Source organism: Nomascus leucogenys, chromosome 13 (assembly GCF_006542625.1).
Source record: "Nomascus leucogenys isolate Asia chromosome 13, Asia_NLE_v1, whole genome shotgun sequence".
Classification (NCBI taxonomy): domain Eukaryota; kingdom Metazoa; phylum Chordata; class Mammalia; order Primates; family Hylobatidae; genus Nomascus; species Nomascus leucogenys.
Window position 1 is genome coordinate 100227888 of NC_044393.1, and position 13861 is coordinate 100241748.

General features: G+C 42.1%; 1 protein-coding gene across 4 annotated transcripts in view; it reads left to right on the top strand.

The window, feature by feature from the left end:
- The window catches only part of GALNT11 (polypeptide N-acetylgalactosaminyltransferase 11), a 74579-nt gene extending 61549 nt beyond the window's left edge, over positions 1-13030 (top strand). For all 4 annotated transcript variants that reach the window (XM_030826206.1, XM_030826208.1, XM_030826207.1 and 1 more), the window contains 6 exons: positions 610-727; positions 3291-3443; positions 7578-7796; positions 9073-9177; positions 11204-11341; positions 12258-13030. In XM_030826206.1, the coding sequence (XP_030682066.1) occupies positions 610-727; positions 3291-3443; positions 7578-7796; positions 9073-9177; positions 11204-11341; positions 12258-12389 (865 nt within the window). In that variant the 3' untranslated portion in view covers positions 12390-13030. The remainder of the gene's footprint in view (positions 1-609; positions 728-3290; positions 3444-7577; positions 7797-9072; positions 9178-11203; positions 11342-12257) is intronic.
- The last annotated feature ends 831 nt before the right edge of the window (positions 13031-13861 follow it).

Genomic DNA, 13861 nt, shown 5'->3' on the forward strand with positions numbered 1-13861 from the left:
AGCCTTGGCACTACTGACATTTTGGGCCAGATAATTCTTTGTTGTAGGGGCCTTCTTGTGCATTTTAGGATAGGTAGCAGAATCCCTGACCTCAACCCAGATTCTAGGAGCACCCTGCCACACAAACACATCAAGATGTGACAGCTAAAAATGCTCCAAAGATTATGAAATGTCTGCTGGGGACACAGTCATCCCAGTTGAGAGCCACTGGTCTAACTTGTGTGAGTCGAACTCCCAATGTGTGATGTTTGTCAGGTCTCTCCTTGGTGGACCTTAGAGCCCAGTTTTGATCCCCAAGGCTCTGTGAGATTGTCAGAAGGAATGACCGTATCAGGTGGCTTTCCATCAGAAATGGTTATAATAGGAAAATAACTTGTGAGACTTAGAAAAGTAGCCTTCATATGCCAGATACTAGCATATTATTAGCAATCTAGAAAATTCACTTGTACAGCCTGGCTCATTCTCTGATTCTGGATAAAATGATTCATAATCATTAATTCAATTTTTATTAGTTATGTTCCAAAACGACACTGATTATTTTAAACAAAAGTAGTAGGTAAGATAACTGACTATATGGAATGAGCACAGTAATTGTTTTCCTTTTTCTAGGTCACCAACAATGGCTGGAGGTTTGTTTGCCATGAACAGACAGTATTTCCATGAACTTGGACAGTATGATAGTGGCATGGATATCTGGGGAGGAGAAAATTTGGAAATATCATTTCGGGTAATTTAATTTTTTTGCATGCTCAATTAATAACTGTGTAGTGGAATATGATTTTCATCCATGATCTCATATTTTCTTTATATTCTCCTTGATTATTATTATTTTTGAGATAGGGTCTTTCTTGCTGCCCAGGCTAGAGTGCAGTGGTGTGATCATGGCTCACTGCAGCCTTGACCTCCTGGGCTCAAGCGATCCTCTTGCTTCAGCCTCCTGATTAGCTGGGACTACAGGCACGTGCCTGTAGTTTTTCTATTTTTTGTAGAGATGAAGGTCTCACTATGTTGCCCAGGCTGGTGTCGAACTCTTGGGCTCAAGTGATCCTCCTGCCTTGGCCTCCCAGAGTGCTCCATGACTATCTTTATTGACAAATTGTCCTTAATGAATGCTACTTTGTCAGAATCTGTGATGGATAATATCTGTTCGAAATGTCAAAAGTATACATGTTGATCCATTGGCTAGGAAAACAACAACAAAACGAAAAAGCATGTAAGAAGCCCTGTATTTATTGGTATTTATTTTTCTGAGACAGGGTCTTGCTCTGCTGCCCAGGTTGGAGTAGAGTGGCATGAATACAGTGGCTCACTGCAGCCTCGAACTCCTGGGCTCAAGCGATCCTCCCACCTCTCAGCCTCCTAAGTAGCTGGGAGTACAGGTGCGTGCCACCACACCTGGCTAATTTTCTATTTTTTGTAGAGATGTGAGTCTCACTATGTTGCCTGGGCTTTTCTTGAACTCCTGGACTCAAGCAATCCTCCTGCCTTGGCTTCCCAAGGTGTTAGGATTACAGGCGTGAGCCACTGTGCCTAGTCTGTTTTTATGGATTTAGAGGTACAAGTGCATAGTGTGTGGTGGTAAAGTCTGGCTTTTAGTGCGCTCATCACCGGAATAATGGACATTGTACCCAGTAGGTAGTACTTCATCCCTCACTGCCCTCCCACCTTTTAGAGTCTCCAGTATCTGTTATTCCACTCTGTGTGTGTGTGTGTGTGTATATATATATATATATATGTATTTTTTTAATTATAAAAGTATTGTTGTAATGAATGATTGGATATAAATTTAGAATGTCTTAATGTGCTAATTTAAAGGTTTGTTCTTTTTTTGTTGGTTTATTTTATTGATACTACCAGATACATATAGTCAGGGTGACCAGACTTCCCTGAGGCCTAAGACCATCCTAGTTCATACCTTTTCTCTTGGAAAAATTAATAGCTTCCCATTGTACTTTCAGAAACAGCTCAGTTTGATGCTGCATTATACCGTCACCCCATGTATAGCTTACCAAGTCCTTTATGTATACAGGTACCCCTGTCCTGAGGAAGAAATCCACGTTGCATTATCTGTCTTCTCCAATTGCTAAGGTTTGAAAGGTGACAGCGTAGGTGGGGTCTGTGGCTCAGAGGACCATAGTGTAGACAGTCTTTGGAAAAGGCAGAAAGAGGGCAAGGGGAGAGCTGAGACTTCTTCCAAGCAAATATCCCAGTATTTCTCCCAGCCATCTCCTAGTCCAGTTAGCAGAATCCCTGTCAGATAATACCATGATACTTGTTCATATGTCCTTCTGTATTTCTGCAAATGACTGTATTTGACTACAGTATTTTTAAAAAGCAGGTTTTGGCTGGGTCCATGGTGGCTCACGCCTATAATCCCAGCACTTTGGGAGGCCAAGGAGGGCTGATCCTGAGGTCAGGAGTTCAAGACCAGCCTGGCCAACATGGTGAAACCCCTCTCTACTAAAAATACAAAAAAATTAGCTGGGCGTGGTGGTGGGTGCCTGTAATCCCAGCTACTCGGGAGGCTGAGGCAGGAGAATCGCTTGAACCCGGGCGGCAGAGGTTGCAGTGAGCCAAGCGCCACTGCACTCTAGCCGGGGGGTCAAGAGCGAGACTGTGTCTCAAAAAAAAAAAAAAAAAAAAGCAGGTTTTCATTCTGTAAGTTTTAGAATGTTAGGGTTAAAGGCGTAATAGATTTTATTATGCTTCTTATTTTAGATTTTATTATTTAAAGTTCAGTCTCTTTTTTTTTAAGATAAGGTAATCGAGTCCCACAAAACAAACTTAACTCCAAAGTAATTCAGATAGTCAAAGACAGAATTTAGACCAGAGCTAAGGTCTTTTGAATCTTAATCTGGAGTTATTCTATAAATTTTATATTTAAAAATCTGTTTTCTAAAAAAGATTATGCATTGTATAAGCAAGTACCTGTGAAACTGAAATGACAGAACCAGGTAATAAGCCCTTCTTGTTCTTAAGTGCCTAAGATCAAGTCTCTTGATCTGTTAAAGCAACAAAGTTGGGTAAGTGCAATTTCAGACTTATGTAGTAAATGCTCACTATAGCATTGTTTTAGAATTTAGTTCCTTGTAATGATAAAGACAGATAATTTTTAACAATGTGTACCTTCTCATTTTCTTCTATTTGAATATTTGTATCTAATAAGATATAAATATCTTGCCAAGTTTCATAAACATCTATTGAATAAAGATTAATTTCATTGAAAATTCATACATTGGTTTCACAACAACATGAGGCAACTGTTAACACCTGTTTTTGCTTCTGGCCAGATCTGGATGTGTGGTGGTAAGCTCTTCATCATCCCTTGCTCTAGAGTAGGACACATTTTCCGAAAAAGGCGACCATATGGATCTCCTGAAGGCCAGGACACCATGACACACAACTCTTTGAGGCTGGCACATGTCTGGTTGGATGAATACAAGGTGAGGTGAAATTTCTTGTTTAGAAGGATGAATGATAGGCCGGCAGTGACTGGCATAGTGATAACTTTGGCTGCTTTACTTTTCACTCTGGCATATTTCTCTTGGTTAACCTTCACCTTAGGGCCAACTCTTCCTAGTTTCCCCCCACTCCCTTCACCTAGTACTTCGCTTCTTTCTGGTTCTAATCTGACTCTTTTAATTTTGTAAGTGTCTACTCCATAAGAGGTAATGCAGCTAATGTTGAAAGAAATTCTATCTTCAGTTTCTTTATTCCTTCTGGTCCCTCTATTGTGACACCCAGAAAAGTTGGCTTTTTTTTTTTTTTGGGGGGGGGGACAGGGTCTTGCTTTGTCACCCAGGCAGGAGTGCAGTGTGTGACCCCGGCTCACTGCAGCCTCAGTCTCCTGGGCTCAAGTGATCCTACTGCTTCAGCCTCCCAAGTAGCTGGGACTGTAGGCATGTGCTACCATGCCTGGATAACTTTAAAAAAAAAAAGTGTGTTTTTTGTTTGTTTGTTTAGTTTTGTTTTTTAGAGATGGGATCTCACTATGTTGCCTAGGCTGGTCTTGAACTCTTGGGCTCAAACGATCCTCCTGCCTTGACCTTCCAAAGCGCTGGGACTACGTGTGTGAGTCACTGTGCCAGGCCTGGCCTTTCCTTTTACTCATTGGACTTCGTTGTGACCCAATCCCATTTCTTCCCCGGTTAGAGGGCACATTAGAATTACTTCCCACTTTCTCTTCTGCCTTAGGTCACTTTATATATTTTCTTTGTAATGATTTATTGAAGTATAATCTAAAAATTGATTTTGGAACATTTTATCACTGCAAAAAAGTCCATAGCCTTCGATCATCTCCCCAAAATCTCCCTCTCTGCCTCAGCCCTAGACAACCAATAAGCAACCGCTAATCTACTCCTTGTCGCTACTTAATTTGCCTTTTCTGGATATTTCCTACAAATGGAATCATAAACTATGTGGTCTTTTCTGTCCGGCTTCTTCAGTTGAGCACGGTGTTTTCAGGTTCATCCGTGCCGTTCCATGTATGGGTCTGCATTCCTTTTTATTGCCGAATAATATTCCATTGTATGAAGAGACCACATTTTACTTTATCCACCAGCTGATTAACATTTAGGTTGTTTCCACTTTTTTTTTTTTTTGAGACAGAGTCTCACTCTCACCCAGGCTGGAGTACAGTGGTGTGATTTTGGCTCACTGCAGCCTCCACCTCCCAGGATCAAGTGATCCTCCCACTTCAGCTCCCTAGGGACCACAGGTGCATGCCACCATGCCCAACTAATTTTTGTATTTTGGTGGAGATAGGGTTTCGCCATGTTACCCAGGCTGGTCTCAAATTCCTGAGCTCAACCAATCCACCTGCCTTAGCTTCCCAAAGTGCTGGGATTATAGGTGTGAGCCACCACGCCTGGCCTGTTTCCACTTTTGACTGTTATGACAAATGCTGCTGTGAATTTTTTTTTTTTTTTGAGACAAGAGTTTCACTCTTGTTGCCCAGGCTGAAGTGCAATGGCACAATCTCGGCTCACTGCAACCTCCACCTCCTGGGTTCAAGTGATTCTCCTGCCTCACCCTCAGCCTCCCGAGTAGCTGGGATTACAGGTGTGCACCACCATGCCTGGCTAATTTTGTTTTTCTCAGTAGAGACAGGGTTTCACCATTTTGGTCAGGGTGGTCTTGAACTCGTGACCTCAGATGATCTGCCAGCCTTGGCCTCCCAAAGTGCTGGGATTACAGGCATGAGCCACCACGCCTGGCTGCTGCTGTGTTTGTGTATAGTTATTTTTTAAACATTTGTTGTGTACCTCTTGTATGCCAGGCTCTGTGTTAGGTTTTGGGGGGATAAAAGATGAATAAGGGAGTGCACAGTAATTTTTCACGCCGTGAGGGAAATGTCAACAGAGACATGTAGCGTGTGCTGGAATGACAGGGACACAGTGGTGCACTGTGTTTGGGGGCAGTAGGGACTCCACAGTGCTTCTCCTATAGCACTGTTTATCTCCCCTCTCCCTCCTTGACCAGACTTTGAGGTCTAATTCCATGCTCATCTCTGAATTATCACTGGCTACCATAGTTCTCAACACATGGTCCCAGTCCTAGCCACTCTTTGAGGTCTGCCAGTTTAAAGTAATTTTCATAGTCAGGTTAATACAGTATTTGCCTCTTTGACCGTGCTGACATTGCACTGAGTGTGTAAAATCAGGGGAGTAAAGTGGCTAGTGCCTTAGCATAAATCGAGGCATCAGCACCCAGTTATACTGTAGTCACCGCATTCTTCACCAGCCTCACTCAGAAGACAAAGGCCAGTTTCATTTCCGAATATCATTGATATAATAATTTTAGTAAATCTCAATGTGCCTTTTTAGTATCCTGTGTGAGTACGCATGCTCACACAGAAAGCACTTCTGCTGCGTACTGAAGTACAGTGGTTGGTTCAAGGAAAAACACTTGTGCGTTGTTTGCGTTGTGGGCGGAGCTAGCCACTGCTCTCCAGGGACACTCTTTATACGTTAAGAATGACTGACTCACAAACCATAATTACTCATATTTGGGTAAAACGAACTAAATAATGAAAATGGAAACAACTGACACTATTTGTTGCAAATGATAAAATTCAAGCCCTCAAGTGAAAATTAGAATTTTGAAAAACTTACATTTACCACCAGGAGCTTGACAGCTTCCTAGTACTTAAAAATTTTACTTGGCCAGGTGCAGTGGCTCATGCCTGTAATCCCAGCACTTCGTGAGGCCAAGGCAGGAGGATCACCTGAGGTCGGAAGTTTGAGACCAGCCTGACCAACATGGAGAAACCCCGTCTCTACTAAAAATACAAAATTAGCCGGGCGTGGTTGTGCGCACCTGTAGTCCCAGCTACTTGGGAGGCTGAGGCAGGAGAATCACTTGAACCTGGGAGGTGGAGGTTGTGGTGTGCCGAGATCATGCCATTGTACTCCAGCCTGGGCAACAAGAGTGAAACTCCATCTCAAAAAAAATTTACTGAGGAGATCAGTGGTCTTATATATAATTTTTTGATATTGTATAGTGAAATTTTTCAATATTTGGTAGAACGGTACAATCCAGTGGACTAGTATTTTCCAAATGACTAATGCACACTGTTACAAAAATGGGTGGAAGATCCATTCAGAGAGCAAGACAGACCAGGAGATTTTATTTATCTTTTTTTTTTGAATCAGAGTCTTACTCTGTCGCCCAGGCTATAGTACAGTGGCACAATCTCAGTTCACTGCAAACTCTACCTCCCAGGTTCAAGTGATACTGCAACGTCTACCTCCCAGGTTCAAGTGATTCTGCAGCCTCAGCCCCCAAGGAGCTGGGATTACAGGCATGCGCCACCACGCCCAACTAATTTTTGTATTTTTTCGTAGAGATGGGGTTTCACCATGTTGGCCAGGCTGGTCTCAAACTCCTGACCTTAAGTGATCCGCCTGCCTTGGCTTCCCAAAGTGCTGGGATTACAAGTGTGAGCCACCGTGCCCGGCCGATAGACCAGTACATTTTAATGCACCAGTGTAAAAATCTTAATATGATTTCATATTCCACATTGTAACTAAACTTCAAAAGATATTGAATTTTGGAGTAGTATTAACCCCATAATTATATATAAGTTGTAATTTTAAAAATACATATATTTAACCAAAACAACACACTGCAACAGGCTAAATGCAGATATGAGAATTTAGCTGACTTGTTTTAAGCCAGCCAGCCAGCAAAAAGGTTTGCAAAAATATAAAGCAGTGTCACTGTTCTCACTACATTTTGTGTTTGTAATGAGTTTTTAACTATTTTAAGGAATTAATAATTTGTAGGTTTCTCTGTTTTAATTTCTGTATGATAAATATGAACAGACACAGCCCACACACGCAGACCCTCCTGGGAGTTTTCCGTAATTTTTAAGAACATCAATTACTGAGACCCACGAGTTGGAGACCCCCTGATCTCATATATACGCCCATTTCATTGATTCTCAGGTACAGCTTAAGGTACATGTTATTATCATTGTTAGTAATGGACTTAATCGTAAAAAATCTCTATATAATTGTATCACCATTTTTAACAAAAAATTCGATTTTCTTACTTTTTACTTTTTTTAAATTCAGGAGCAGTATTTTTCCTTAAGACCTGACCTGAAGACAAAAAGCTATGGAAATATCAGTGAGCGTGTGGAACTGAGAAAGAAGTTGGGCTGTAAATCATTTAAATGGTATTTGGATAACGTATACCCAGAGATGCAGATATCTGGGTCCCACGCCAAACCCCAACAACCCATTTTTGTCAATAGAGGGCCAAAACGACCCAAAGTCCTTCAACGTGGAAGGGTAAGAAAGCTGTCTTTTCCAAGTGTCTTATGAAAAGCGTTTGATGTGAAAAGTTTTGAGGTGTCCATAAGCTATGACAGGTGACACTGTGGACTTAACAGAGTCTAATGACAGACTTCAGCTTGCCTGTCATTATATTCTCTTTATGGGAACTTCCTCTACGCAAGTGTAGGACCTCAAGTGTAGATCCTTGCCTTGCCGGCATAGCTGCCTTCTGTGAGGATAAGTTATGTGACGCTTTCTAAGAGTGCAGAGGCATATGGGAATACACCCTGGACAGAGGCCATGGAAGTGTCAACTTCATGTGTCAGAGGCCAGGCCAACAAGTGGAGAAATGGGACAGTGATCTGCTGTTTGCTCTTAGCTCTGGGAACCAAGTCACAGATAGAGCAGAGGTAGTAGTGAGGGTCAGAGTGGGGACATGGATTTCACGCCTGGTGTTCTCAGAAGTCATCTGAGCTCAGCAGAAAGCACATTGATCAACCACATTTCCTTAGCTGTCTTTGTGTCTTAAACTCATTAGAGTTATATAGTCACCGTTAAATTGTAGGGGTCCGGCCATAACATCCCTTTCTCCTGAGTCATCTCTTAGAGTTGGCTTCTAAAAGCTAAGGGCAGATACTGTCTGTGTTGCCCAGTGTCCTTTCTTTTATGAAGAAGGCACTTCTCCCAGAACAGTGGCAACTCTCACTCAGTGGCTAGGAGGAAGCCTAGAGCTTTCCCGCTTCCTCTTCTCTCTACCCTATAATAAGAGAAAAACATCTAATACTAAACATCTTGATGCTGGGTGTTTTTAAGTAAGAGAGAGCAGTGTGTGCCCATGTAGTTGATCCCTTATCATTATTACTTCTTGCTGTTTGTCTCGCCCTAGCAGTTCTGTGATAGTTGTCACCTGTGTATCTCCAGTGTAGCATGCATATTGCATTTCATTGTGTACTTTTTTATACATGTTCTTATATCCCCGACTTCATTTGAAGGTTCTTTAGGGCAGGGATGACATTTTAATTTCCTTCATCTGCTATAGATTACTAAACATGCATCTGTAGCTAGAATTCCTAGCATGTTAAAATTGCTAATAACTTTTGGAGTTATAACTTTTGTCTATCTTGATGCTCCTGTGTTCTGAGGCTAGAACTTAGGAATTTAAAATGCATATATTTTTATGAGCTTTGGAATTCGTACCTCCGGAATAACCTTTCACATTTTGCCTGGAACCACCTCCAGGCTCGGGAGGGCATCTCTGGGATTCTGAGCTGTCGGGTGCCTTCTCTTACAGCTCTATCACCTCCAGACCAACAAATGCCTGGTGGCCCAGGGCCGCCCAAGTCAGAAGGGAGGCCTCGTGGTGCTTAAGGCCTGTGACTACAGTGACCCAAATCAGGTGAGTGACGCCTTGGGGCTCACAGCCAGTGCTTGCAAGGCGGCTTCCAGTGTAGGGAAGCTGCTGGCAGTCACTCCTGAGAACATCAGTGTCTATATTCTGGCTTTTCTTAATCCATTTATGTGTAGTGTTCCATTATTGGAACACTAAGCTTATGGGGGTTAACTATATCCTAGTGCTCAAGGTCATCGCCAGGGTCTGATTTTTCACCGAAAAAAATTGCAACCTCCGGCATAAATGGGTTAAAAGGATGAGAGTGGCCTTAGATGACACCTTAGTCAGCTACTTTCGTCTCCTTTGTATGTTTTTCCCACCTCGGCTCGTTGTCATGGAGCATTTTAGTTGTTTACACCATTATTTGTACTTTCTAATATTATAGGGAATAAATTGTGACTTACGAGCCATAGGAATTTGTTAGAAATGGCCAAGGGAAGCACTACAGAATTTCAGTTCATTCCATTCACATAATTTAATTTCAGCTTAGGTATGTCTCCTAAATAATATTAAAACGGGCCTAAAAATCAGTAAATAACTTTCTTCGGTTTAGAACAGTAATTTCAAACTTGTTTGTGTCTGATAAAATAGCATAATGTAACAGCAGTCTAATCTCATAAATTGTAGTGTCTCATTTCTATTTTAGTGGTGGGTTGGTGTCACTCAGAAATGAAAAAGCCACTTGGGCTTTTTGGTAAATAATGTATGCTGTGAAATTTCATCAAACGTTCTACCAGAAGAGTTCATGCCCACTGTCTCAGGTGATACATGTGTTGAAAATGTAGTTTAAAAGGGATTTCTGGGGCCCAGCACAGTGGCTCATGCCTGTAATCCCAGCACTTTGGGAGGATGAGGTGGGTGGATCACAAGGTCAGGAGTTCAAGACCAGCCTGACCAACATGGTGAAACCCCATCTCTACTAAAAATACAAAAAAAATTAGCTGGGTGTGGTGGTGCATGCCTGTAATCCCAGCTACTCAGGAGGCTGAGGCAGGAGAATTGGTTCAACCTGGGAGGCAGAGGTTGCAGAAAGCCAAGATTGTGCCACTGCACTCCAGCCTGGTGACAGAGTGAGACTCCATCTCAAAAAAAAAAAAAAAGGATTTCTGTGCATCTTCTGGGTAGAAGAGGTGGCTGTTGTGGAAGTATTAAAATTGCAGTGATGCAATTTCAGTGGTGTTGGTCACAGTGAGATGACAGCTGAAATTTGTTCCAGAAAATATAAGTTGGGGTGATGGAGTTAGTTATCCTATTCTAAATGTACTGTGTTGTCAATGCATAGTTGTGCTAATTCTGTAGCCACTAGTCACATTTCAAGTGTACAATAGCTGCATGTGGCCAGTAGCTCCTTTATTGGACACACAGGCTATGAGACAATAGCAGTGTTGCAGAAAATTCTCTCTCAGCTCCTTATGACTCTGATCGAGGGTCTTCATATTAGTGAACACTGCACACATCCATTTGGGTTCTATAAGTTGAAGCAATGAGTAAATAGGAGAACAGAAGAGAATAGATTCCTTTTGAGCATAGTGATGGCACATGTTGGAGAGTGAGTCGTTCATTGCACTTGCCATGTCACCCAGTTGTGTTCCTGAAGATAATCTGTGTATTCAGCCTGTGCACTTCCTGACTGCCTCACCGATGAGGAATTGATGAAAATGGCAGCCGTGTGCCCTTCTGTCTCCAGAGGGTCAGCCAGAGGCTTGTTGGGCTCCTCTATCACCTACACAGTCCAAGAATTGAGAGTTATGTAATTTTTAAACCCTAAAATTGGAAAAGAGTTAATTCAGTCAAATTCAGTGAACAAAATTCAGCCACTGCTTAGGTTTCTTCCCAGAATAGCACCTCACTTTCTCCTGCCTTAGCAATCTGCAGTGGAATGAACCAAGTTGAAATCTGCTTCCCTGTAAGTCTAGTGCATTGGTCTGTTTCTGCTTTGAGACCTTACAGAATCAATATGTGGAAGAATATGCAAAGTGTTGTTCAGTCCTAAAATTTGTTATCTAAATTTTATTTTATTTTTCTTCTCTAGATCTGGATTTATAATGAAGAGCATGAATTGGTTTTAAATAGTCTCCTTTGTCTAGATATGTCAGAGACTCGTTCATCAGACCCGCCACGGCTCATGAAATGCCACGGGTCAGGAGGATCCCAGCAGTGGACCTTTGGGGTGAGGAGGGCTCGGTGATGTTGGGAGAATGTGCAGAGGCCCACAAGGTTGAGTCAGGGGTGTGGCAGATGAACTCATTTTCTACCTTGGGGATGGTCTTCTCAGTCTGCAGTACAGTGGTCCCCCCAAGTGGATGCCTGAAACCACAGGTAGTACAAACTCTGTACATACTGTATTTTTTTCTAGAGATATACCTGTGATAAAATTTATCAATTAGGCACAGTAAGAGGTTCACAACAATAACTCAAATGAAACGGAACAGTTAGAACAGCATACCATGTGCCGGGTGTGGTGGCTCACGCTTGTAATCCCAGCACTTTGGGAGGCCGAGGCGGGCGGATCACGAGGTCAGGAGATCGAGACCACGGTGAAACCCCGTCTCTACTAAAAATACAAAAAAAAATAAGCCGGGCGTGGTGGCGGGCGCCTGTAGTCCCAGCTACTCGGAGAGGCTGAGGCAGGAGAATGGCGTGAACCCGGGAGGCGGAGCTTGCAGTGAGCCGAGATTGCGCCACTGCACTCCAGCCTGGGTGACAGAGCGAGACTCCGTTCAAAAAAAAAAAAAAAAACAAAAAAAAGAACAGCATACCGTGGTTGCACAGTGGCTCCCGCCTGTAATCCCAGCACTGAGAAGGCTGAGCTGGGAGGATCGCCGTAGCCCAACAGCCTGTTTGTTTTCTCTATAAAAACAAATCAATATACTATAACATAAATTGTGATTGCAGTCAGAAAATATCTTACTGTACTGTACTGCAGATAACAAACAGCAGAAAACTCATCTTTGGATAAGAGGGGACTGTTGTATCCCTTAATCTGAATTCTTAAATGCTCCATATCTCCTCTGGATTTCCATGTTTTGCCAGTAATTGGCAGTATTTTTTTCTTGCTACCTTTTTTTTTTTTTTTTTTTTTCCAGAAAAACAATCGGCTATACCAGGTGTCGGTTGGACAGTGCCTGAGAGCGGTGGATCCCCTGGGTCAGAAGGGCTCTGTTGCCATGGCAATCTGTGATGGCTCCTCTTCACAGCAGTGGCATTTGGAAGGTTAAGGTGGATGCTGTGGCGGGAACGTTGCTTCATCAGGCGTTGCCTCCTGTGTGGAGTTTGGGGCTTTAGGAAAGCCTGGGTTGGGTAGAGCAGAGCCATCTTGGAGAGGATGACAAGACAGTTCCCTGTCCTCCTGGAGATGCCTGGGTGTGTTAGCAGAGGTGACACGTGTCTGACAGAGATGGGAGCTCTGAGTGTCCACAGGTGAAGAAGTATGTTTCACCCAGACATTAAGGTCATTTTTGAGCTGCTGTTAAGGAATTTCTTGCTTACAGAGGCAAATCAGAATATCATTTTAACCCTAGAATTGGGCTTGTACAGAAGGATAAAACCCAGGAAAATGGATATTTCTATTCAGATTTATTTATGCCTCTTTTTAATCCCCTTTAATGATGCAGTGGTTTTTATCTGATCAGGAACTTGTCATGATTTCCTTTCTTAGACTTCATAGGAGATAGTGCTTTTAAAAGAAAAAAAACTTCTATTATTTGTTTCGTATGTTGTAAGTAGATCATTTAAAAAAACTGTATATTATGTTTAACTTCAGAAGGTGTCATAAGACAGGATGGCAGTTAACTATTATAAAATTATTTTGATGAATTATGATACAATCTACATAATAAAGAATCCTTTTGATTATTTAGGATAGTCTGTCTTGTGTTGGAGCCTCTGGTCTGAGGTGCTCTTGGATTCAGCTGATGACCCAGTAGGCTTGGTAGAGTCCTCTGCCTCTCAAGACGTGTCCCAGTTTCTTAGCTTGAGCTGTGTGACCTTAGATACTGGACATCAAAGCTGCCTGTGCAGCACCCAGGGAGAGCTGCTCAACAGGCAGTTGGATGTAGAGGTCAGACTCTTGGAAGATGTAGCTCAATTAGAGATAATACATTTGGGAATCACCTGCATATACTAAAAATTCTGAAATATAAGGTGAATTTTCCTCCCAAACCACATCTTAAGAGGAGAGATGGTCTCATACTGCAGGGGATACACTCAGATATTTTATCAGAACCACAAAACAGTTTAAGCGCCACATCCTAAATATTTTATCTGTGATTTGACTTCAAAGGCCAGGACGGTACATATGGAAAACAAGAACAGCAAGATGGTAGATTGAAATCCAACAATGTCAATAATCACATTAAGTGTAATGAATGTAAATGCCACAGTTAAAAGGCAGATTAGATAAAAATGCAAGAGCCAACTATATGCTGCCTATAATGAATAGATTAAAAATAGAAGGATGGGAAGATACATGAAAGACATCTGAATAGATGGACAAAGTAGATTTCAGCACAGAGAATATTACTACAGATGATATAGAGGGTCATTTCATGAATAAAAGGTTCAACTTATCAAGAAGAAATAATCCCAGTTTATCAGTTTTTGTGGCCTTTATTTTGAAGTTCTGTTAAAACTGCAAGTACACCCATCCACAATTGTAGTAAGAGATTTCAACACACCTCTCAATAATTGA